This window comes from Dunckerocampus dactyliophorus, chromosome 2, assembly GCF_027744805.1.
Source record: "Dunckerocampus dactyliophorus isolate RoL2022-P2 chromosome 2, RoL_Ddac_1.1, whole genome shotgun sequence".
NCBI lineage: Eukaryota > Metazoa > Chordata > Actinopteri > Syngnathiformes > Syngnathidae > Dunckerocampus > Dunckerocampus dactyliophorus.
Window position 1 is genome coordinate 2,124,821 of NC_072820.1, and position 25,742 is coordinate 2,150,562.

At 44.9% G+C, this 25,742-nt stretch overlaps 4 protein-coding genes across 12 annotated transcripts in view; 2 read left to right on the forward strand and 2 right to left on the reverse strand.

Annotated features, from left to right (window-relative positions):
- Positions 1–76: 76 nt before the first annotated feature.
- On the forward strand, positions 77–8,533 carry nfe2l1b (nfe2 like bZIP transcription factor 1b). 4 transcript variants are annotated; one of them, XM_054755201.1, is made up of 6 exons: positions 77–446; positions 1,248–1,996; positions 2,119–2,346; positions 2,459–2,509; positions 2,579–2,701; positions 2,777–8,533. In XM_054755201.1, exons 2-6 carry the CDS (start codon positions 1,448–1,450, stop codon positions 4,112–4,114), a joined length of 2,289 nt encoding a protein of 762 aa, XP_054611176.1. In that variant the 5' UTR covers positions 77–446; positions 1,248–1,447; the 3' UTR covers positions 4,115–8,533. The 4 variants fall into 4 exon arrangements, with proteins under 4 accessions (XP_054611176.1, XP_054611167.1, XP_054611149.1 ...); XM_054755192.1 differs by having other exon boundaries at positions 2,420–2,509; positions 2,777–8,530; XM_054755174.1 differs by having other exon boundaries at positions 2,420–2,701.
- cbx1b (chromobox homolog 1b (HP1 beta homolog Drosophila)) lies at positions 6,507–8,817 on the reverse strand. Its single transcript, XM_054755308.1, has 7 exons — positions 8,732–8,817; positions 8,625–8,662; positions 7,868–7,949; positions 7,631–7,787; positions 7,402–7,558; positions 7,111–7,205; positions 6,507–6,989 (listed from the first exon to the last, which is right to left on the reverse strand). The coding sequence occupies exons 3-7, from the start codon at positions 7,920–7,922 to the stop codon at positions 6,848–6,850; spliced, it is 606 nt and encodes a 201-aa protein (XP_054611283.1). The 5' UTR covers positions 7,923–7,949; positions 8,625–8,662; positions 8,732–8,817; the 3' UTR covers positions 6,507–6,847.
- On the forward strand, positions 8,631–18,990 carry snx11 (sorting nexin 11). Of its 5 annotated transcripts, none has more exons than XM_054755236.1 (8): positions 8,631–8,968; positions 9,074–9,274; positions 9,517–9,753; positions 9,896–9,982; positions 13,114–13,214; positions 13,298–13,393; positions 13,467–13,691; positions 13,760–18,990. In XM_054755236.1, exons 3-8 carry the CDS (start codon positions 9,733–9,735, stop codon positions 14,676–14,678), a joined length of 1,449 nt encoding a protein of 482 aa, XP_054611211.1. In that variant the 5' UTR covers positions 8,631–8,968; positions 9,074–9,274; positions 9,517–9,732; the 3' UTR covers positions 14,679–18,990. The 5 variants fall into 5 exon arrangements, with proteins under 5 accessions (XP_054611211.1, XP_054611229.1, XP_054611238.1 ...); XM_054755254.1 differs by having other exon boundaries at positions 9,642–9,753; XM_054755263.1 differs by having other exon boundaries at positions 9,668–9,753.
- skap1 (src kinase associated phosphoprotein 1) overlaps positions 13,798–25,742 on the reverse strand; it is a 69,686-nt gene continuing 57,741 nt past the window's right edge. Inside the window, exons 13-14 of one of the 2 annotated variants that reach the window (XM_054755295.1) lie at positions 20,242–20,344; positions 13,798–20,144 (exon numbers count right to left, since the gene is read on the reverse strand). In XM_054755295.1, the coding sequence (XP_054611270.1) occupies positions 20,252–20,344 (93 nt within the window). In that variant the 3' untranslated portion in view covers positions 13,798–20,144; positions 20,242–20,251. Of the gene's footprint in view, positions 20,345–25,742 lie in introns of both variants that reach the window. The other variant, XM_054755287.1, reaches the window with a different exon arrangement.

Consider the following 25,742-nt stretch of genomic DNA (forward strand, 5'->3'; position numbering starts at 1 on the left):
AGTTTATGACAAACATTTAAAGAAGAGGACACAATGTGAAGTAAACTAATAAGAGAAACTTATCATTTAAATGCAATGTAAAGGACACAAATGTGAAAGTTGTGCTTCATGAAACAGGCGAGGTGCCGCCTGACTGTGACGTTTATGGTGCGCTGTTATTTATAAAGCACTGACGGGACTTTCAGGCGGGCTGATGAAAGCTTGCTACGAGAATGTTCTACGCATGCGCAGTGTGAAAGCGTGTTTTGGTGTCAAGCGGCGCTGTGAGGCTAAAGCTAGCGGGAGCAGCTAGCGATTGTGCAAGTCATGCTGGGCCATCCAAAGAGGACAGGCTGGGCCAAGCTAAATAGGACGACAGCGTGGAACTTTTCGTGAAACTGGACTCTAATCGCTGCGTTTTAGTGGAGTTTGAGGACATGGAGGTTTAGATGGACAATCTTCTCGGAGTGAGTATTAAATCAATATGTTTGCAGTTCTCTTAAAACGTAGTGTCGTGACGTGTGACAGTAGATGATGACGATACGTACATGAAGGGGTAGCTTATATGAGTGATTATATTGATATGTTTTAACTATGAATTAAGTTATTCAGCCAAGTAGTAGTGAGATTTGGTATTTGACAGCAAAGTAGCCGCAAGGCTAACTCCAGCTTGACAGCCGCGCCCCCCAATAGTCGTAAAGACTAACTCTAGTTCCACCCCCACCTCACTCCTATTGGCGGCGGACGGTCAGGCTTGCGTGTCGTTTCCGCGTTTGGACCCTGCGATGGGCTGTCCTTGACGTCAATCATCTTTTTGCCACTTGTTGCTAGGGAGATTGTCTGATGCTAGCCACAGCGGAAGTGTACCATCCGTTGGCGACGCCTTTCACTTTTATGTGGGGAAAGAAAAAATCAAAGTCAAACTCGCGGTATTCCGTCATTGCTGCTGGAGGGAGTGTGCTTGTTAAACGGTCGTTAGCGGGGCTTGAAGACGGGGTAGCTTGCTGCTAGCCACAAGGAGGAGGCAGATGAGGGAGGGAGGGACGTGCTGGGCTGCTTTCACCTTCAGCGGCACACTAGAAGTTGTTGTCCTGTCAAGGGTGGGGTGATGGCAAAGTACTGTGCTGGACCACGTTTGAGGGAATGACAGCGTAACCTTTTGTGTGTCATTCCTGGGAGGATGCGGTGTAGCCAGCAGGTCCAGCTTGTCCTTAATGCAGATGTTGCCAGCTAAGACGTTTTATATGTTGTGATGTTATTTGTCTCAGCAGGAAGATGACAGTCATATGACGGAGGAGGAACTGGACTTGCTCAGAAGTGGAAAAAGCTGAAGACCCTTCCCTGCCCTCCCCCCCAGCTATTTAAGTCTTTGGCTGCGTCCTCTTGTACACGAGTATTGGTTAAAAGTAGCCTGCCCCCCTTTTTGTTTTTATTTTTTACTTTCACCTTTGGTTCCGTTTGTAAAGAAATGCTTTACCTGAAAAAGTACTTCACAGAGGGCCTGATTCAGTTCACCATCCTCCTGAGTCTCATTGGGGTGCGGGTGGACGTCGACACCTATCTGAGCATTCAGCTGCCCCCCCTGAGGGAGATCATCCTGGGCCCGAGCTCAGCCTACACGCCGACACAGTTCCACAACCTGCGCAACACGCTGGACGGCTATGGCATTCACCCAAAGAGCGTGGACCTGGACCGCTTCTTCGCCACCCGCCGCCTGCTGAACCAGGTGCGCCAGCTGGATCGCCTCTCCGTGCCCACCCCCGAGCTCGACACCTGGCTGGTGCACCGGGACGCCGAGAGCGTGGTGTCGGCCGGCGGCCAGCCCGGCAGCGCCGGCATCGCCCTGGACAATGGGGGCGGCCTAGAGGACGTGGACGAGCTGGACGCCGCCCCGGCCATGAGGGGGGGAGGCGGAGCGCCCGAGTCCACGTATGACGTGAACGCCGCCGGCGCGGTGGCCCCCGACGGCGGCCACGAGCGGGAGGACAGGGACGCCGCCTCCGACCTCAGCAAGGAGGTAAGCTACGGTCGTAATGGAGCGAGACTCGTGCGGTCACATGGTCGCCTCGCTAATGTCACGCTCACATCATATGACACGTTAGTCCAGACCGCACTTGAACGCACCACAAATATCCGCAGGATATCGACCTGATCGACATCCTGTGGCGTCAGGACATCGACCTCGGAGCGGGGAGGGAGGTGTTCAACTACAGCAGCCGCCAGAGGGAGGAGAATGAGGAGGACAAGCCCCGCCCCCAGGAGAGCAAGGATGCCGAGGAGGAGCAGGAGAGCTGGAGGAACGGCGTCAACCTGCGGGGCCTCCACGGCTGCGTGGACGGCGAGACGGGCGAGAGCATTCCGCAGCAGGTGAGCTCGCTAAACAAATCGTCTTGTTCGGCTTTCTTCCGCAAATGTTGACTCTCTTGCGTTTGTCGTGCAGCCGCCTGCGCCGGGTTCACAGACCTCGCTGTCTCTGCAGGAGTGCTTGAGGCTGCTGGAAGCGACGTTCCCCTTCGGAGAAGATCCCGAGGTAAAGGAGGAGCCAGACGGAACTCCTCATGGGAGGTTTCCACTTCTTTCATGTTTCATCCTCTCGCAGGTCGCGCCTCCTTCCGCCACAGACGTCCCTTCCACGTCTCAGGGCCTCTCGCTGGCGCCTGCAGAACCTCAGCTGGACCTGGAGCAGCAGTGGCAGGACATCATGGCCGTCATGGAGCTCCAGGTAAGCTAACCCTTCGCTTTTCAGTGCCGGCGCTAGCAAAGCAACAGCAGCTGACGTTGATGTTTGTGTTGGAAGGCCATGGAGGTGAGCGGCGGCAATACGGGCTGCAGCGCCAACGTCGGCAGGACGGCAGCACCAAATGCGGTGAGCGATTTCGGGCCGGCCCCTCCCTCGGCGCCGATAACCCAGGACGTGAGCCTCCACCAGGCCTCGCTGGCCGACTGCAGCCCAGAATTCCCTCCAGTTTTTCAGCCTCACTTGGAGGCGACCAGCTTCCCGGCGAGGAGCGCCGTGCGCGCGTCCTCCAGCAACTCCAGCAACATCAACGCTACCTTCGGAACCACCAACCTGACTGGCCTCTTCCTGCCGCCCTTGCTCAACGCCACGGGCGCCAACATGAGCGCTGCAGCCATCCTGCCCGACCCCTTTGGCAGCCTGCTGGAGGAGTCCATGTTGGACGAGATCAGCCTGCTGGACCTCGCCATGGAGGAGGGCTTCAGCCAGGCTCAGGCGTCTCAGCTGCAGGACGAGCTGGACTCAGACTCTGGTCTGTCTCTGGACTCCAGCCGCAGCCCAGCTTCGCCCAGCAGCTCGGAGACGTCCTCCTCCACCTCCGCCACCTTCTCGGAGGAAGGCGCCGTGGGCTACAGCACCGACTCCGAGGTGACCGCCGCCGACTCCGAGGAGGGCGCCGTAGGCGGCTACCAGCCCGAATACAGCAAGCTGTGCCGCATGAGCTTTCAGGATCCCGCCCACTTCCGCAGCCTCCCCCAGCTGGGCGGCGTCAACCACAACCACACCTATAACCTTCCGCTCGCCTTCGCCGAGCACCCGGAACTCCCCGTGGAGCCCGGCAAAAAGGCGGGCCGCGACAAGCAGCACTCCAAGCTTCAGCCGCCGCGCGACTTGCTGGACAAGCACTCGAGCCGTGACGAGCGGCGAGCTCGCGCCATGAAGATCCCCTTCTCCAACGACAAGATTGTCAACCTGCCCGTGGAGGAGTTCAACGAGCTCCTGGCCAAGCACCACCTGAGCGAGGCCCAGCTGGCGCTCATTCGGGACATCCGCCGGCGGGGCAAGAACAAGATGGCGGCGCAGAACTGCCGCAAGCGCAAGCTGGACACCATCATCAACCTGGAGCAGGGCGTACACGACCTACGGCGCGACAAGGCCCGCCTCCTCAAGGAGAAGATGGAGTTCATCCGCTGCATCCGGCAGATGAAGCAGAAGATGCAGAGTCTGTGCCAGGAGGTCTTCACCCAGCTGCGGGACGAGCAGGGCCGGCCCTACCCCCCCAGCCAGTACTCGCTCCAGTACGGCGCCGATGGCAGCGTGCTCGTCGTGCCGCGCCGCCCGGCCTCCGCAGAGCCCAACCGCCGCACCGACAAGAAGCCCAAAGAGAAGAAGAAGTGAACGGCGACGACGGTGTTGGACTTCCCTCACACGCGAGCGAGTCGCGCACGCCGCTCTTGACTTCCTGCGTTCCTTTGGCCCTTTTTCATTCTGCTCCTCCATTTTTTTACCCCTGGAAACGACTCTTGATGATGCAGAAGAACTGGCTTGACTTCTCGTGTGTGGACTTCCAAAGAAGCTGCCACAAAACTTTTAGCCGCTCTCCATGGAGCTGTCGACTCAGATGGGGTTCTGACGGTCCTGGATCCATCCCTCTTGGCGACCGGAGCTGATTTAGGACTTTATAGCGCCAAGCGTAGACGAGTCCAACCTCACGCGCACACGCACAGAATGCGAACTGACACTTGGTGGAAGTTCCTGCGACGGCCACTAGAGGCGCTGTGAGGGGAGCGCTGCCTTGCAATATCAACTTTTACTGTCTTCTACATCGACATCCTCGTCTACGCCGTCTCGGCTTTACACGTTCTCTCACGTCGAGGAAGGTCAAACACGGAGTCTTGGTCGTCTACGCCAACGGTGGCAATCTTTCCTGCGGAGGCTGCAAGGACGTGAAGATGCTCCGGTATTTATTTATCACAATCCCGCCTGCCTGCTCTTCCATGTTAGGAACTGTGGCGGTGCGGGTCTTCCTCTCGGGTGCCTCGTTCGATCAAGCGCCGGTCGGGTGTCGCTCGTGTAACTGCTGTTGTCTGGAACGTCGGGATGGGACGACGAGTCCACTTGAGGCGGTTGAGTGCGGTTTGTGGTCGTCGAGGAGAAAAGTGTGTGGAATGTTTGAGAAGCTGAAGCGGGTGAAACGTCTCCTGTAATCCACAACTCTTGCATCCTGCTAAAACTTAGTGCACTTTTTTTGTCTGTCCTGTAAATATTTACGTGTGTCCCCCCCCCACCCTCTCTCTCTCGCCTTTCATTTGGATGTAGTTTGCTGGCAATCAACATTTGTTTGTATTGATTAATAAAGTGGTTTTATTTCCACATGTGCTCTTCTGCTTCCTTGCTGGCGTTACCAAGGCAACTGATAAGGTAGACGTGCCCCAAACAAAGCATCCACAGGTTGGTGACTCAGTCTCTGCCAAGAATGGATACTGGTTCTTTTACAGTTGGGACACTGTGCACCAGTGGTGTCCAAAGTAGGGCCTGGGGGCCATCTGCAGCCCGTGGCTGATTTTTTTAGGTATTTAGTTTTTTAATTGGCCCTTGGCACTTTCTAAAAATACAATTAAACAAGACAAAAAAAACGAAGAAAAATAAAGTCATTTTACAAGAATAAGGTCAAAATATTAGGAGACAAGTAATTTTCTGAGAATAAAGTTGTAATATTGGGGCGGGGTGTAATTTTAGAATTAATGTTATATATTTTTTATATTTTAGTAAAAGAAAGTAAATAAAAATACAATTTAAAACAAAAAATTGAACAGCAAAGACGGGAAAAAATACAATTAAAATATTAGGAGACTTAAGTCAATGTTAGAATTTTTTTTAATCAAATACATTCTATTTTAGAATAATTAAATAATAGTAATCATTTTTATTATGAGTGGTTTATTTGGTTATAGAACACACACAATTATTTCTTGTCTCCTTTCTTGCTCCTTAGCGCTTGTGCAAGGATGAGGCGTTCAAGCGGACTTAGTAGTACTGAGTTTTAAAGGAATTTGAGAATTAATGTTTGTGTAATGAAATACGTCTGCAAGTGGCAGAACTTGGATGAAGAAGCCGAGAAACAATTTTGAATTCAAGGAGGAAGACGTAGCAAAGGAGGTAGCGTGTGTTACAAAAGGACTGTAATGTTAAAGCGCTTACGGTTGCTGGGGGAACGCTTTAAGGGAGACACATGACAGCGTAATGATCGCACTCGCTGCTGACGTTCACAATAACTTGTGTGGAATGTGAATTTTTCTTGGAGATGAATAAAGGCTGTCTCTAAAGTTGAAGTTAGCAAGTGTACACAATTTAAAGTTAACTTTGTAACGGACTAGAACGAAACAGCGTCCGTGTGTCACTTTCGCCCCCGCCAGCAAGTCTTCAGTTAAGGTATAAGTCATATTAAATCTTCACGTATCTATTACATTCCTCATTTATATGTATTTCCTGTGTTTCTGCGCGTAAAACGATAGCTTTCCGTATGTAAACATGATACTTTGCGGACGTAAACAGAGTTCTATGAATGAAAGCGAACCTGTAGCCACGTGACTACGACCCGGTTCACTGAAATGAACAACTATAATTATTCCCGATTGGTATTTTTTGGAAATATGTTGAGATGTCTGGAATGTATGATTTGGATTAACATTATTCCGGTTTTCGTCGGACCTTTGGGAATGGATTAATGACGAGAACCGAGGCTCCGCTCTACTTCTGGCACGTGTCAAACAGTGTCCTGACAACAAAGTAACAAAAAGTGGTTTATTTCGTCCAAAAATGACAGCGAGACATGAAAACACTACAAAGACCACCAAGCATGGATTCAGCACTGAAGAATACGACGAGCAAGAAAACAGCCAAGATAAAAAAACAAAAACAAGAACGTGGCACATGAATGAAAGTAAAAGTTGGATCAAAGTGACTTCAACTCAGTTAAACACTGCATCAACACACCTACATTACATTTTAGCTTCTCAAAAAGCAGAAACCAAAGTCGCATGAGTGGAATGGTGCCCTGTTTGCCCCGCCCCCTCCCTCCCCCAGAATCCAAAGTACAACTGAGTTCAAAACTACGCTTTTTTTCTTTTTTTAGTTTTTCTCATCTTTTTTCTCGTCTTCGCTGGGGTATGAATGCCAGGTGAGCCGCTCCTCGTAGAAACAGATGACCACCTGCGGACACTTCACGTTGGCCTCCTTCGCCGGCACCAGGTCCGCTTCGTCAGAGTTTTTCCTGCCACGACACAGAACATTTTTTAAAAATGTAAAAAAAAAAAAAAAAAAAAAAAAAAAAAAAAAGTCAGTCAGTCTGGAGGAAACACAGATGGTCCACATGGCGGCGGCGTAGTACGGACCACTTCATGAGGAACATGAGCTCTCCTGTGGAGTCTGTGGCGCCGATGATTCTCTCCGGGTCCAAACCTCGGGCGAAGCCTCTCAGCTTCTCAGTCTGTCAGAAACACGCTTTTATTTCACAAGTCAAACAAACAAAGATGTTATGTTGTTTGTTTTTAGTTCTACATTCCAAATGACACGCCCCCTACGGCGCCAATTAAAAGCTAGTATGGCACTTTTGCTAGAACTTGTACTGCATCTTGCGGTATTTCTGTTTGGTTATGATATGCATCACGTGTTTGTGGACTCACGTCGTCTTTCTTCCGCTTGGATTTGCTCTCCTCGCCGTCTCCTTCGCCGGCTGCCGCCTTCCTTTTTCCATCGTGCGCCGACTTCTGCGACTGCAGGAATTCGGCTATCAGGTCGGGACAGTCCAGGTTGTCCTCGGGCTCCCACGTGTTGTCCTCGCTGTGGACACACGGCAGGATACAATTTACAAAACAAATGTGGAAAAGAGGAACGTCGTGAAGCGGCGCTCACTCAGAGAAGCCTTTCCACTTGAGGAGGTACTCCACTCTCCCTTTCACCACCCGCCGGTTCAGGACCTTCTCCACCACGTATTCCTCCTCTTCCTCCTCCTCCTCGGCTACGTCGTCCGCCTTCTTATCCTTCTTCTCAGCTGCGGCCATCTTGCTCTCTGGCAGACAAGAGACACGGCGACGTTGACAAGGACGGCATCGGTAAACATTTGCGTTGGGAAATAACGACGTGTGAAACCTTCAGTAACACTGGGGCCATCGTTAGGGGGCTCTGTAGTCAGGCTCATACTCATCAGGTAGACCTGGGGACCAGCAGGTTCCTGGTAGAAAGGGGAGAACAGCATTGCACACACAGCAGTTCATTGTATGCATATACAGTATATTGATGTTGCCACCAGGATATTTACCCATCAACACATTTATGTGACGTCTGAAGGGGTTTACAAACAATGAAAGTGCACTTTAAGTGTCTGAAAGCTGCTGGCAACCACCTGTTCCAAGATGACAGCATGACAACATCAGTGATTTGAGGACAAGAGACTGGAGAGAAGAAAAAAAAGGATGCTCCGCAGCATCTGGCGGGCTGCTGGGCTGCTGGTTGAAAACGACCACCAAACGAGGGGAATAATCGTGTTTGCTATTTTTGCCTTATGTGAAATAATGTCCACATTGTCGCCGCTCACGCGAGCTAGCCGGGCACAATATAAGCGAGAACACGACAAAGCCGTGGCGGCTAGCTGGCAGCGTTGCATCCTCCATGTTGCTTTCTCTGCCGTGCCCGCCGCTCAGTAGCATCATTTGTGGCGGCTTTTCCCGGCACTGAAGTGGACTCCCGGCACCGCGACGTGCCGAAGCGAAAGTGAATGAAGATGAGCTCATGAGCAGCACGTAGCTACTGCATACTAGCCACGCTCTCATTCGGCGCGCAAACAATGTGTTTATTAATGCAGAATGGGGAAGGGGGTTGGGGGGGGGGGGGGTGAAATTGAACTCACCGCTGCCACACGATTCCAATTCCCTTTCAGATCTCCACCTGGCAAGAATCACAACGACACGCTAGACTTGTATTACACTATCGTTTAATTGTGTTTTTTTCTCCCACCAGCTCGGTTAGCCTTAGCTTGGTGCTAACTGTTAGCGTCTCCGCCCCTTCGTCTGCTGTGAGGAGAGGGGCGAAAATGTGCCGCTCTGCGCATGCGTACAGAGCTACGAACCGCCTTCATCGTGTCGCACGCGTCCGAAGACACGCATCCAGTTTTTTTGTTCGTTTGTAGATCTGCACACGCTGGGAGCGAACTGGACACAACGGAATCGTCAATAAAAACGCCCACAAGTAAAGGTAAAAACTCACATAAACGCTTAAACGATGTCTCAATAGAGAGCAGGGGAAATTTCGAAGTTTAACAATTACGAGACAAGTCATTATTATTTTTTGTTGTAAAAGGGCCGGCCAATGTTGCGCATGCGTGGGGGGTGATGGCGTCGTACGTGACGTCACGCGGCTGCGCCAGCGCTAGCTGTGTGTGACTTGCCAAACAGAGACTGGAGCGTTCTTCTCTTACGACGGGACTACGGGAAGCATTTTAGCTTCCATCCCGGAGAAACAGCAGCGACCTTAAAAGGAAGTGTCCACTTCCTAATGGAAGTAAGTCCACGAGGATTAGCTTTATGTTAATATCCACACTGTTGTTTTTCTAATTGTTTAAGAGTTAAAAAGTAACATTTCTGTCAAATACTATGTCATTAGTCTCACCATTTGACTTTTTTAAATAGAAGTGTTGCGAGAGAATACATCCTGAAAGACTGACTTGGCACACGCTGGTCATCTGATGCCTTCTTTAAGTACAATAGTCATGTTTCCGTCTCCGATCAATTTGTCTCCCCAAGTGACCCCGTGACATCCAGCTGAGTCAGCTGTCCGTTTTGCTGTTGACTTAACGGAAAGGTGTGGAAGGTGGAAACCATTCAAAGGAGCTGAAAGTGCAATCAGAGCAACCTTCCCTCCTTCACAGGCTGAGTCATCCTCTCACACTTGCAGCATGTGAGCGAAGGAACTTCTCTGTCGAGCTTCCTTCCTTCCAATTGCAGCGAAGCCTCGCAGGAATGATCATGAGCCATGAAGACGTAAGAGTCTTATATTAGGACACCGATCTCCTGTCTGAGCAATGTGTACAGTGGAAGCTCTTGGTTTAAGTGTAAAAAAAAAAAAGTGAACCTGTGCAAGTATGGTGATGCAACACGTCACCTGTGTGTTTGTTTTCATCAGGAGTTTGTCGCCGTGCGGGTTCAAGATCCTCGCGTGCAGAACGAAGGCTCGTGGAACTCGTACGTGGACTACAAAATATTCCTCCATGTGAGTACTCCTGCCTTGTACAGAGCTCTGAATGAAGAAACTTTGTACACAGAAATACTTACCGCCATGTCTGTTTCGCTTAGGTCATCTACAGCCCATGGCTGTTTTTTATTGGCCCGCGGCACATTCTCAAAATATAATTTAGCAAGAAAAGAACAGCAAAAATGGGGGGTAAAAATTAGCAGTAATTTTACAAGAATGAAGTCAAAATATTAAGGGAAATAAAGTTGTGATATAAGTATATAAGTTGTGACAAAATGTCATAATTTACAAGAATAACAATTAAGAGAAAAAATAACATTTTAGTGCCATAAAGTTGAAATATTACAGAAAAAACATTTTTAATTCAGAAACAAACAAAACAAAATAAAGCTGTACGTTTTGGAAAATTACGTCACGGAAATTTAAATTAAAATACGATGGGAATAAAGTCCCAATGAAAAGAAAAAAGTTGGAAAATAAAAAAAATGCAGAAATGCTTAAAAAACAGCTGTAATTTTGTGAGAATAAAGTACAAATATACGTCTTCTATTCGTCGTCTTCGAATTGAAAATTGTTCAAATATGGAAGAAAAAAATACATTCTTTTTTCAAAAGTCACAGTATTATGAGAAACAAGCAAACAAAATATAATAATTTTTGCAAAATTAGCTTGGGGGGAAAAAAGTTAGAGTATTATAAAAAAATTAAAATTAAATATTATTAGAAAAACCCCAGCAGAAATAATGTCATTTTAGTAGCATAGAGTTGAAGCATTGAAGAAAAAATGTTATTTTATAATGTGAGAAACAAAACAAAGTTGTCGTTTTTTGAAAATTAGGTTGGGTAAAAAGTTCTAATATTATGGGAATAAAGTCAAACTATTAAGAGAGGAAACATTTACGAAAATTAAAGTTGAAGTATTTGGAAAAATTAACCAGTAACTATAAGGCATTCAGAAGATTTCATGTCTAGAGGGCTCTAATAATGTTAAAAAGCGTATTTAGAAGGTTGTAAACAGGTTTTCTAAGTCTAATATGTCTTATTTTCTCATGATATTTCTACTACAGTATATTGGGTAATAGGAGTGTAAAGGTGACTATAGGGGTGTTACTTCATGTCTTGAAGGCTCTAATATTGTTTAAAACCTATTCTACTCATTTTTGGGCCTTTGTATTGAGTTGTGGACTCCTACAGAGCAGCTACTCACGATAACCCGCACAGAAAGCTTTCTAGATCTTCTAGACTCTGCTCCTTTTCCTGCAGTGTTTCGTTGGGTTTCCTGCCCAAACGGTCTGTGTAATTAACTCCACCCCCGGCCCTACTCCAGTTCCAAAACCGTCCCGTGTGAAGTGCCGGTGACATATGAGCATATTTTTCTCTTGCTGACCGGGAATCAGCAACTCCAACCACTTCTGCCTGATGCTTGCCTCTTTAAGCACACCCCAACAAACATTTCCTGAGAGCCATACGTGCTAACACCGTGAACAGAGCAGAGCGGGGGGAGGGCAGGCCTACAGCGTGTGCCTGGGCATGCCCATATAAGGAAGTTTGGATTGTGTTGACGTCAATGGAACTCTGTGTTTAAAAAAAACAACAAAAAAACAGCATGCAGAGCCATCTAAAACTGCTTTCAGGTCTCACCTCCAAATGCGCAAACCTCATTATCTGACACGTTGGCATCGTTTGACACGAAAATACAACATTGGAACAACATTTATAGGCCAAGAAAAGCATAATAGGTCTCCTTTAAGTAATTTATAAGGACGTAAACAGGTTTTCTATGTCTATATGTCTTATTTTCTCTTATGTCTACTATATTGGGTAATTTGAGTGTAGAGGTGACTATAGGGGTGTTATTTCATGTCTAAGGGGCTCTAATGTTTAAAAAAGCATATTTAGAAGGTTGTAAACAGGTTTTCTATGTCTGTCTTATTTTCTCTTATGTCAACTATATTGGGTTATATGAGTGTAAAGGTGACTATCAAGGTGTTATTTCATGTCTAAGGGGCTCTAATGTTAAAAAGCATATTTAGAAGGTTGTAAACAGGTTTTCTATGACTGTCTTAAATTCTCTTATGTCAACTATATTGGGTAATAGGAGTGTAAAGGTGACTATCGAGATGTTATTTCATGTCTAAGGGGCTCTAATAATGTTAAAAAGCATATTTAGAAGGTTGTAAACAGGTTTTCCATGTCTATATGTCTTATTTTCTCTTATGTCAACTACATTGGGTTATGAGTGAAGAGGTGACTATAGGGGTGTTATTTCATGTCTAAAGGGCTCTAATGTTAAAAAGCGTATTTAGGTCGTAAACAGATTTTCTATGTCTTATTATGTCTACTATAATGGGTAATAGGAGTGTAAAGATGACTATAGAGGTGTTATTTCATGTCTCGAGCGCTCTAATAATGTTAAAAAGTTTATTTAGAAGGTTGTAAGCAGGTTTTCTATGTCTTATTTTCTCTTATGCCTACTATATTGGGTAATAGGAGTGTAAAGGTGACTTTTGGGTGTTATTTCATGTCTAGAGGGCTCTAATAATGTTAAGCATATTTAGAAGGTCAAACAGACTTTCTATGCCTAATGTCATATTTTGTTTTATTTGTACTACAATGGGTAATAAGAGTGTAAGTGACTATAGGGGTGTTATTTCATGTCTAGAGGGCTCTACTAATGTTAAAAAGTGTATTTAGAAGGTTGTAGACAGGTTTTCCATGCTCTAACCACGAAAATATTTTGTTTATGGAATAAGGAATTCTACTTAGTGGAACTTCATTGATCAGGGTCGGTCAGGTCTGGAACCAATTAACCTTACTGTATATGAACGTGCACTGGAACAAGATAAGAATGTTTTGCCTTGGTGGAGGTCTATTTAGGTGCTGTGTTTAGTGACATTTTAGTTGCGTGTTTAAATAGGAAAGTGGGAGGAGCTTCACATATGACTTCCTGGATAAGACGCATGCTTGTCTTAATCTGAGACATCAAGATTATTTCCTTGGACTGTGTTTGGACATGTCTTGACAACCGCCTGTTTTTAGGAACGCTGAGTCAGCAAAAAGTATTTTTTTTACAGCGTTGATCAGCAAGTCAGTTAAAGAGCTGTGGCTACGTGTGTGTGTGTGTGTGTGTGTGTGTGTGTGTGGTTGCAGACCAACAGCAAGGCGTTCACTGCCAAGACATCGTGTGTGCGGCGGCGCTACAGCGAGTTTGTGTGGCTGAAGAGGAAGCTGCAGAAGAACGCCGGCTTGGTGTGAGTACGCAGGCGGGAAATGAGCCAAGGGACCAATCAGCAGGAAGCGCTCCCATTGCTTGACGTGCTCCTTCTCCTTGCAGGCCCGTCCCAGACCTCCCTGGGAAGTCTTTCTTCTCCTTCAGCAACGAGGACTTCCTGGAGAGACGGCGCCACGGCCTTCAGGTCTTCTTGGACAAGTTGGTTCCTTCTTCTTCTCTTTGACTGTTGGCCATCTGAGCCTCGAGATGATGACGATGCGGTGCGTTGCAGGGTGGTGAACATGACTGTGTGTCTGTCGGACAGCCAGCTGCACCTCTTCCTGCAGACGCAGCTGCCGGTTGGTCACATCCTGGACTGCGTGCAGGGCCACACCCCCTACACGGTGACGGACGCCATCCTCACCTACGCCTCGTCCAATCGTGGCTGGGCTCAGGCTCAGGAGGAGGACGCCGTCAAGGAGCCCAGTCTGACCGTGTCGTACGAGTCCATGGAGAGGTGAGTCTGTCAGTTTGTTGAGATGTTCAACACCAAATGAAAACAAAATCTTCACCCCCCCCCCACAGTCCCGCTCCTCATCAGCCCCGCCCACATGACAGCGCCTCAGGCCTGGAGTTCTTCTCTTCTCCCAGGCTCGACCCTCTGGCCGACATATTGGAGCCCCGTGATGCGACCAACAGGAAGTGTAAGAAGGTGCTCCTTCCCAACGATGTCCTAGATGGCGCCGTGGATGATGATGATGAAGACGGCGGGCCAACAGATGCTACCTTCTACCTTGGGGACAGCCAGGACATCCGCACGACTGAAGGCACGCCGCTGACGAGCGGTCCGATGGAGGCTCCCGTGGAAGTGCACTCGCCTGCAGAGGATGGCGTCCTCTTAGAGGCGGAGCCTGCAGCCAGCGGGGGACAAATGGAGCAGCAGTCTTCTGAGGATGTGGACAGCGCGAGTTCAGCTCCTACGGACTCAGAGGAGGAACGAGCGGAGGTGGTTTCTGCTTGTGACAGAGTAAGATCAGACGACCCGGCGAAGGAGGAACGCCATGAAGACGAGCACAGACAGGACATGGGAAGCGAGGAGGAGGAGGACAGCAGCTCGCTGTCGTCCTGCAACGAGAGCATCGTTAAGGTCAGCGATGAGGAACACATCAGCGATGACGCCACCGATCTGATCCAGCCGCCAAACGGGTTCGTGAAGATGTCCTCCCCCGAGGATGCTGACCCCTGGTCACCGGTGTCGGGCGGTACCATGTTGGCCCTTCACGTGAACGGAGCCGCTGACCAGGATGAGCTGAGCTTCGTCACCAGGGAGCTGAGCAACTCTCTAGACGTCAACTTCACTGGCGGAGACCTGAGCGAGAACAACGACTTCAGCGTGTTGGAGAGCAGCTCTGCTCCCGAATTAGCCGGCAGGAGACACTCGGGGCAGGGAACGCCATCCTCCCTGGCGGCTGACGCCACGTACAAGACTGCTGAGGACATTTAGTTTGTCAGTTTATTTTTTTTTTTAACATTTCAAACTTAAATAATTTTAACGCTTTTGGCAAGCTTATCAGTTCTGAATGGTGGTTCTCTTTGGCGACAGCAGAGGGCGCCAAAGCTCCCTCCACAAATCTCATGCTGACGTTTTAGCTGTGGGTTTCATATTCAAATGGTAAATATTTCAACAGGGAGACAAGAACCTGTCTTTTAAGAATAACGCACACGCTGAGAACATTCAACTTTTTGTGCAATAAGACGACGCGCCACCTCAGCTGACCTCTCAAAACCTGTTTGGAGAGACAACGCTTTAGTTTCTGTCACGTTCAAAAAGGGAGCCGTTGTTGATGTTCACGCTCTGCATAGAAAATGAGACGCTTTTATTCCATTTGCTAACATGCAGTTTTCCTTCCAGCTGTTTATCACCACTGCTGACTGGTTTCCCAAATTGAGAGTCGCTGTTTGTACAGTTTTTCAGCAACGCACAATTTTATTTTTGAAACGTCAACTTGGAACAGTGAACAATAAAAGTCTGGCTTCCAGGTGAACATCAACACCACCTGATTTAATTCTAAATGAGTGTTTTCAATGAATCAAGTTCACACATGGAAAGAAGACATTGGAGAAACTCTGCCACCTTGTGGACCACAGAGAAACCTGCAACCTGGGTTTCATCTAAAGCCGGGGTCAAACACAATTTACCTGGGGGCCGCTGGAGGTAGAGTCTGAGTGAGGCTGGGCCGCATCAAGTATTGGGAGCAGGGCTGGGAATCTTGGGGTACCTCACGATACGACACGCGATACATGGCTCACAATAACAACAATATCTTGATACAGGAAGTAATGGGGTGAATCAAATAAATAAATAATTTCACAGTTTATATTTTGCTGCATTCAGCTGGGATAGGCTCCCGCTTACCCGTGACCGTAATGAAGACGAGCGGTATAGAAAATGGGTGGAATTTTTTTTACCACATTTTTTAAGTGACTCACTCACTCTTAGTTCAGTGTAGGCTAATGTGTGCATCCTACGAGTAACATTGGCTTGTCGCAGGCCGTATTACAATAATCTTTAAAGACAAGTCGCGGGCCTCAAAATGTGACTTGTCTGGCCGCAAATGGCCCACGGGCCACGAGTTTGGGCCCCCAAGCAAAGGTGTCCCAAGGTTTTTCCAGAGAGGGCCACATAGTGAAATATGCGAAGAAGTTATATATGTACAGTCAAACCTGTTTTAGCGGCCACCTTTATAGAACGGCCACCTGCCTATAGCGGCCACTGAAAAATCCCCTGTAGCAAATTTACATGTTATAGACCCTGTGTATAGCAGTCACCTGTCTAACGTGTCCAGCAGCCACCCATTTTGTCTCCCATGGTCAATATCTGACCGCATATAGCGGCCAAATTACCGACTCAAGTAGAAGCTTCATGCATGAAAAAGTTTCATTTTTCAATCAATGAAGCCGTCGTGTGTAGACTTTAATTACTGAGTCCTAGCTCAGTCACAATCATTCACAAGATCCACACAAACTGTCAGTTGTTCCACATAAAAAAGCCGTCTTCTTTTGAGCTTGCTATTTCCTGGTCAAACATGTAACTTTAAGAGCATTTGCAACAAAACATTACCGCAAATTAGGCTGGGAACAGGACGTGCTCCCAGCGACGCTACAATACAATACAATACTGCCTGCACGCTAAAACCATGCTAGCATATGTTTTTAAAAAGCAGCGGGAGCAAAACTGAGTTCGGTTGTATTTAATTGAAGTATTTTAGAATGTACTCACGTTATTTTTCATCAATCCTCATCCACAAATCCATCAAAGTCCTCATCTTCTGTATTCGACACAAAAAAAGCAGTCTTCTTTGCCGTTCGCTTAACTTGTCAGTGTTATTCAGAACCGTCGTAAGGGCGACCTGACTCCAGCAAAGAAGGAAACTTCTCCTGTTGCTTCTGCCAATTTTATTTATTGAAGCAGCTCAGAACACACACACACATATCTCAGCATCGTCTCTCCTTCCTGCTTGCCCACAAGGCAAAGGTTAAACAAGCCCCACTACATAGCTGTCCAGCCAATGCCTGTAAGAAATGACACCGTTTATTCCCTGGTGTGCACTGGTCAATACTGTAATGCCGCTTGTTGTGGGGAAGGAGAGACTCACGTCGCCGATGCACTTTAATGGCTTTATTAACAGCGGAGAACACTGCAGGACTTTACATCCACGCCAACATAAACACACTTCCCAACTCTCTCCAAACTCACAGCTAGCACTGAGCCTAGCTCTCCTGCTCGGGACGCCCACCGTCACTTCCCGTCACTTCCTGTCACTTCCTGATGAACTATAGCTGTAATGACACTCTGCCGTATAAAAAGTAAAATATTAAAAACAAGCGTAAGACATTACTAGCACAGCTTTGTTCTGTGGGTGGTGTATAATAACAAGCCTAGTAGTGCTGTACAACTTTTATCCGCAGTCCCACAGTGCCCTCTACTGGTCAACATTCATTCCCTCCCCCCCCCATTTTTTTCTTTTTTTCCCCTCTACTGGTCAACATTCAAACTGGATGGCAAACTGTCTATAGAGGCCACCTGTCTATAGCGGCCACTTTTGTAGTCTCCCTCTAGTGGCCGCTATAGACAAGTTTGACTTGTATATAGTTCAAGAAAAAAGTGCATCTCAACTTTGTCATATAGGGGACAAAGTATATTATTAATAATAACTGCACTCTTGGTGCTTTTTCTTTCATTTTGCAAATATTGCCACGCTCTTCTTAAATAAAATTTGTAAATGTTCTTTAAAAATGTTCTTTTCAAATATTATGACTTTATTCCCATATTTTGAATTTATTCTTGTAAGATTATAACTTTTTCCGCAATCAAAATTTCCAAAAATTACAACTTTATTTTGTTTGTCATAATATTACGACTTGTAAAAATGTTTTCATGCTGTGAACCCTGCCCTGATGGGCTAATATGTGGTCACGTTCTGGTCTCCTGTGCTTCCGAGCAGCGCCCTCCTCATAGAGAGGTGTCTAATGCAGCAAGTTGTAATACCAAACGTGACCAGTAGATGTAGTTGTATCCTCAGTAATGTTGAGCAAACGTCTGAAGAAGAGACACTTGCTTCAGGCATTCCGGCATGAGACCATGGCGGCACACCAGGGCTGCTCGAAGAGTGTGTCCGACCACAGTGCACTTTGCTGGGCCACACCAGGTGGCTCCACCCGCTCTATATCCTGGTTCTACGGACCACTTCTGCTGTTTTTTTTTTTTTTAAACATTTTTCTACTATTTTAATTTTCTTCTTGTACATTTTCTTTTCAGAATATCACGACTTTATTCCAATAATATGATACATTTTTCCCCAACCTAATTTTCCAAAAATGACAACTTTGTTTTTACATAATGCAACTTTTTGAAAATACCATATTTTTCTTGTATATTTAAACTCTAAAATGACATTTTTTTCCTCATAATATTATGACTTTATTCTTGTAAAAATTGGGACTTTTTTCCTTGTTAGAATACAACTTTTTCTCTTAATATTTTCACATTATTCACTGTTGCCTTTTTTTTTAGTTTTCCAACTATTTCAACTTTTTTCATGATACTATGACTTTATTCTCATAACATAACTATTTCCGCAACATAATTTTCCAAAAATGACAACTTTACTTTGTGTCGCATATTCTGACTTCTAAAGTAAAAAAAAAAAAAAAATCACATTTCAACTCTGTGCTATTCAAATGACATTCTTTTTCCTCATACTAAGAGTTTATTCTTGTCATTTGTTTTTTTCTCATAAGAATACGTTTTTTTGTCTTAATATTTTGACTTTATTCTTGTAAAAGTACTCCTGACTTTTCCATTTCTGCTGTTGCTTTTTCTGATTTTCCAACTACTGTAGTAACTTTCTTCTTGTAAATGTTCTCTTCATAAATATTATGACTTTATTCCCATAATATTATACCTTTTTCCCCCAACCAAATTTTCAAAAAATTACAACTTTAATTTTTTTGGTTTTTAATAATGCAACTTCAAAAAAATATTTCAACTGTATGCTACTAAAATGACATTATTTTTCCTCAAAATATTAAGAGTTTATTCCCATAAAATCAGGACTTTTTTTTCCTGGTTAGAATATGACATTTTTTCTCTTAATATTTTGACTTTATTAGCTGAAAATTACAAAAAAAAAAATTCATTCAATTCCAACTTTATTTTGTGTCTCATATTACGACTTAAAATGTTTTTTTTTCTTGAATATTTCAGCTCGATGCTATTAAATTCATATTCTTGTTATTTTTTTTGACTCATTAGAATACACCTTTTTTCTCTTAATATTTTGACTGATGCTGGTTAAATTACTGTTGATTTTTACATTTCTTTTGTTGTTTATTTTATTTCTTCTTGTAAATGTTATTTTCATAATATTATGACTAATTTTCCAAAAATTACAACTTTATTTTGTTTTGTTTTTTGTTATGCATATTTTTTTTTCAAACTATTCCATATAAAAATATATATTTTTTAATATTCAAACTACTGAAATGACATTATATTATGAGTTTAAAATTTGGGACATTGTTTTTCCTTTTTAGAATACATAAACATTTGTCTTAAAAATAAAAAAAAGTGTAAATTACAGCTTTTTAGTTAATTTCTGCTGTTGTCTTTTTTGTTATTTTTAAATTTAAACTTTCTTCATAATAAAATGACTTCATTCTCGTCACCGAAGTTTTTCCGCAACCTATTTTCCCAGAAATGACAACTGTATTTTGGTTCTCATAACATTATAAGAAATAATATATTTTTTTCTTGAATGAAAATCATGCTACTAAAATGCCATTATTTTTCCTCATTTGTTATTCTCGTAAAATTACAACTTTTTTCTCTTTTGACTTTATTCTTGTAAAATTACTGCAGATTGTTCAATTTTTGCTGTTATTTTTTGTTTTCTTGTTAAAAGTATATTTTTTAGAATGTGCCGCGGGCCCCACTTTGGACACCCCTGAGCTAAAATGAGTGGCGATATATACAGTATTTCTATATTTGCTTTATTTCACTAACATTTTTATTTCATATCTGCAATATCATGACTTACTATTGCAGCCTTAGGGATCAGAATTCAACCTAATGTTCACTCTAATTAGACAACCGATTGATTTGCCAACAATTCTTGCTAAACATACATTCTTTATCATCTCTGAAATTATAGATCATTTCATCACAGTCATCTTAATGATAAAAAAAAAAACGTTAGAAGGTTCTCCCACTATTATTTGTGTGTTAGCAGAATGAGAAATCATTAAAAATGTAGCCCGTAAAATGTGCAAAGTGAAATTTAATAACCTCAAATATCAAAGCCATCATCGGACAATGATGTTTTCATAATTGGGTCCTAAGCAGGCAGAATGTTTACGCTCCTTTTTAGCGGACAGCGGGGTTAACGAGCAAATGAAGCCGGGCCTCCGCCTGGAAGAGCACCGGGGGAGATGTTAGGAGGTGTTGGCGGGTGTCGGCCCGCACTAATGGGCCGTGGTGCTGATGCTAAGGAGAGGGCGTCTCGTACCTGCTGCGGCTCACAGGATGTAGGCGGGGTGCAGGAAGTCCTTGGGGACGATACCCACCGCACCGTTCAGCTCGCCGACCCACCAGCCGTCAATGTTGTACTCCTGGAAGCACAGCAGGAGTCTCCTTTTATTACGCTAACAATCACAACATTTCAACATTACCACAAAATAATTGTTTCAAGTAGGCATTATCTGCATTAAATAATTCAGTAGACCCCCACTTTTCATATATAAGTTTCACTTTTGCGTCTCACGGCAACCATGGTGTGTTCCAGGACGGCCGAAGAAAGTGCAAAATCTCAATGCTTGAGGAAAAAACAACATAGGCGTCGCATAAAGACAAATGTAAAAATTGTGGGCTTTTTTTTTTTTTTATAACTATGGTACATGTATGCTGTACATTTCACCTGTATTATCACCTACTGATCAATTATTACCCACTTATGGTGAATGGGATGTGTTCTCTGCAAGAAAAACATGAAAAAAAGCCCCCCTCAATTTTTTTTTTTAACCAAATATCCAAGAATGTGCAGGGATGTACTGTACATTATAAATCAAAAAAAGTATTCTGCTATTGTAAAATGACCATACATTTTTAGTACATTAAATTACTTATACAACTAATCACATGTCATTAGAATTTGCGGTCTGTCCCTGTTTATTGGTTCCAGACCTGAAAGGTAGGTAGGATTCCTTATTTCTAAATGGAATATTTTACTGGTTAGAGCATAGATAATCAGTTTATGACCTTCTAAGTATGGTTATAAACATTATTAGAGCCCTCTAGACATGAAATAACAACCGTATAGTCAACTTTACACTCCTATTACCCAACATACTAGACATAAGAGCAAATGAGACATACAGTATTAGGCATAGAAAACCTGTTTAGGACCTTCTAAATACAGTTTTTAACATTATTATAACCCTCTAGACATGAAATAACACCCTTATAGTCACCTTTACATTCCTGTGACCTAATATAGTAGCGATAAGAGAAAATAAGACATATGAGCCATTGAAACATGTTTATGACCTTCTAAATTCAAGATTCAAGATTCAAGAAAGTTTTATTGTCATGTGCATAGTACAACAGCAGTTATACCATGCAATGAAAATCTTATTCTGTTCATTCTCCCAAGAAAAGAAAGAAAACAAATGAAAGAATAAGAACATAAACATAACAAACATTATTAGAGCCATCTAGACATGAAATAAGACCCCTATAGTCACCTATACACTTCTATTACCCAATATAGTAGACATAATAAGAAAAAATAAGACACAGAAAACCTATTCACAACCTTCTAAATACGCTTAACTTTATTAGAGCACTCTAGACATGAAATAACACCCCTATATTTACCTTTACTCTCCTGTTACCCAATACAGTTGACATCCATCCATCTTCTATTCCGCTTATCCTCATTAGGGTCGCGAGTATGCTGGAGCCTATCCCAGCTGCCTTCGGGCAAAAGGCGGGGTACACCCTGGACTGTTTGCCAGCTAATCGCAGGGCATATAGTTGACATAATAAGAGAAAATAAGAGATACTATAGACTCACATGTTACCACTGGGAGAGTACCTTCTTGTTGTTCTTTCTTTTTTTTTTTTTTACTTCCTCTACTTCTTACTTATTGTCTCATCAATGTAACATTACTGACCCCTAGTGACCCATGTAGAATACAACATATCACGTCTGTCTTCTGAACGCCTTTTATTTGTATTTTACTTAATTTAGCCACTTTTATGAATGAAAATGCTAAATTTAGGCCAATAAATAAGTATAAATTTGCTTAAACAGGCATATTTTGGGAGTAATAAAAGGCCATATTCAACTACAAAACAGCATGATTAATTCATGAATATATTTTGAAAACCCATGATAGAGTGAAGCTGTGTAATCGGAAGCGCAAAGTGGTGAGGGATTACTGTATGTGGGAAATTGCTGAGGTAAAAAAATCAACTAAAATGGAGCTGCTAAGGAAATATCTAAATGCTGATATATGATGCAAAAAAAGCTGATTATTAATCTCTGCTGCCTGAAGCTGTTGAATGATGAACTGTGTTTGTGTGGCACCTTTCTAATGACTTCCACCAGCAGGTAGACAAACAGATGTTCATATGTTTGTGCTGGTTTCTTTTTTTGTTTTTTTCAACATCCTATTGCAAACGTTTGCTTTTAAAAGCACAGAGATTCCGCCTCGGGGTTGCAAACCTGCGGAAGACCAATACCCGTCCGTAGTTATGAAAGTTGTGATTGGTTTGTTTGTGATTGTCAGTGTTGCAATGGAGCAGGACTGGCCAAACGTTTTTCATTGAGAGTGAATAATGAAAGGGTGCAACTTTGCCACTTTGATATTTTGTAAAGATATGCTTAGAAGTTATATGTAGTTCAGGAAATCTCAGCTTTGTTATAAAGTCAAAAACTGTATTATTAGTCCCAACTTCACTCTTTGCTCTTTTTTCCCCATATTGGCTGTTTTTCTTCTTCTCATAATATTTTGACTTTATTCTCATGATTTTATTGCCATAATATTTTCACTTTCTTCCCATAATGACTTATTCCCTTATTATGACTTTATTCCCATAATATTATGACTTGAGTCCCTCCATATTTTGACTTTATTCCCATAACATTATGACTTTATTCACATAATGATTCTCAGAACATTACAACTTTTTCCACGACCTAATTTCCTAAAATCACAACTTTATTTGTTGTTTGGTTGGTTTCTCATATTATTACAACTTAAAAAAAAGAATGTCTTTTAAAAAACATATATATTTCAACTTTATGCTACTAAAAGGACATTTTTTCCTCATACTATTACAAGCTTGTTGGCCACACAGTCAGGAGATCGGGAAGACCTGGGATCGATTCTCCATTGGGCATTTCTGTGTGGAGTTTGCATGTTTTCCCCGTGCGTGCGTGGGTTTTCTCCGGGTACTCCGGTTTCCTCCCACATTCCAAAAACATGCATGTTAGGTTAATTGGAGACTCTAAATTGTCCATAGGTATGAATGTGAGTGAGAATGGTTGTTTGTCTATATGTGCCCTGCGATGGCTGGCAACCAGTCCAGTGTGTACCCCGCCTGTCGCCCGAAGTCAGCTGTACCTGCGACCCTAGTGAGGATATTACAAGCTTATTCTTGTAAGATTATGATTTTTTTTCGTAAAATTACTGTTGTTTTTGCCTTATATTTCAACTTTCTTCTTGTAAAATTTCTTCTTGTAATTTTGACTTTATTTCCTAAATATTCAAACTTTATTGTCTTAAGATTATAACTTTTTTCGCAACCTAATTTTGCAGAAATGACAACTTTATTTGTTGTTTTGTTTGTTTCTCATTCTTTATGCTACTAACAAGACATGATTTTTCTCTTAATGTTTGACTTAATTCTTGTAAAATTACTGCATTGTTGTTGTTTTTTTATTCTATTTTTTAGAATGTGCCGCAGGCGGCAAATGGACACTTTGGACCCCCCTGCAGTAGACAAACGTGTTTAGTTTGGGTCATGGCATTCCGACCCCCAGCCAGGACCTTCATGAGCCCGCCAAGAGGCCGCAGAGGGACAGGTCCCCTTGTGGATGGGTGGTTCTGGTGCTGTGTGAGCAACTGTGAGCAGACGAAGAAGACACGAGGACAGAGGGACACGAGTGGGTGTTGTATCACACAGAGTGTGTCTCCCTGGGGGGTATCGCAGCACTCTTCCAGCCGCCGTAGTGACAGAGAGTTTTATTTATCGGCGCGGCCCATCTGTGCAGCCGCTCTCAAATTCTCCCCCGGAAAGGTCTTTTGGATTATCAGCGCCGCCATTTTAATACGAGCGCCACGTTGCAGAGCGGGCGCCAATGGCGGTGGGAGTCTGTCAGGCGTGCAGAGTCCATCTTCCTCGCACTTGGAATGGGTTCATCCAGAGTACACCTGCTGTAATGGCCACATCCCACACTGAATTATCCAAATGACAAAAACTACGGGAACTCGTCACGTCCTCCTCCTTCTGGTTGATGTCTTTTTTTGTTGGGGGGGTGGAGGTGGGTGGGACGGCGGGGGCAGAGCAGGGGCGCATTGTGGCACCGTCGGTGATGGAGCAAGTTGTTTAATATTCGCGTGAAATGCAACGCCACAAGCGGCGACGGGCTCGGCGGGAGCGAGCCCAACAGCGCCATGCGGTGGCGGCCGTCGCGCGTCGACTCGTTGACCTCCCGGTGACTCCTCCGCCGAGGGAGCAGGGAATGAGCTAGCGGGGAGGTGGTGGGAGTTGCCATGGCAACACCCGCAGTGTACCGCCGCGATCGTTTATTTACCACTCAGGGGGGCTGGCTAACGGTGGCGTCCTGATAGGCCACCCCATCGCTCATGGCGCCCGGCGAGGAGAAGGTGAAGGCGACGATGGCATTCGCCCGTCGTTGCCTTCCTCCCTTGTGGCGCTCGTCACAAAACCGCTAGCTAGCTTAGCGCTAATAAGCGGACACTGAGGCAAGGCTCGCCGGCCACCAGCTGACCAAGGCAGGCCTTGGGAGTGATGGAGCGCAGGAAGTCTCTCATTGCCCTGCCGCTGAACCCGCCGCCTCACGCTCCCCCCCTCCTCTGTGTAGAGGCGTTTCCACTTGCCTGTGTGTGTGTGTGTGTGTGTGTGTGTGTTTTTCCCCCAGAAGATACACTGCACTTCCTCCATCACGTTAACAAAGAAACATGGAGGCCTTCGCCAGGGAGGAAGTGATCATCTGTAACCTGCAATCAGGTTAGCGAGACCCCCTGGCGGCTCCACTTGTACGCCGCCCCTATCCTGATCACAAAAAAGACAGAAAACACCTCCTGGAGAAGCGTCTCGGATGCAAACGGCTACCTTGTGTGTGTGGTTTTTATTCTCCAAGAGGGCTTTTAATGAAATGAGTGAATTGGCTCCAAAGTGAGGGATGGGGTGGTGGGGGGGGTCTTGGAGAAAAGAAAAAGGCGGCTTTAGTTAATCGCGATTTGAAGAGCGCTTGTGTGCGCCGCTGAGTGTCTGTAATGACGGCTGTTTACGCCGCCCCCCACATTTATAATAATGAAGCAGAATGGATGGCGGGGTGGGGGTGGCTGTTGACTATATTGGCGAGGGCTGAATAATGACCTACTGTAGTTGACCGGGGGATGACCGCTGCCTTCTGCGTGACCCACGGACCCCAGACTCACCCCCTGCTACTTTGGGTGGTAAATAGGATGTCTTGCTTGGTGTCTATGGCCACAATAGCAGCGGGGGTCCGTAAATGGCTGTGTGACAGAGAGCAAGGGGGGCTGGGGGTGAATAAAGGAACCCCTCAGCCCCTCCTTTTGTCTCTCAGGTTTGACTTTCGCCATCTGATTGTTGGTACGCTTTTCCTGAACTCATCATCTTGACTCCAATTAAAACACGGCGATGTTAGTTTGCCTTTTCTCCGCCACAAGGTGTCGCTGGTGTCCACGCTCTTTTGTCTCTTTTGACAAGCAGCTGGATGCTTTGGGGGCGGGG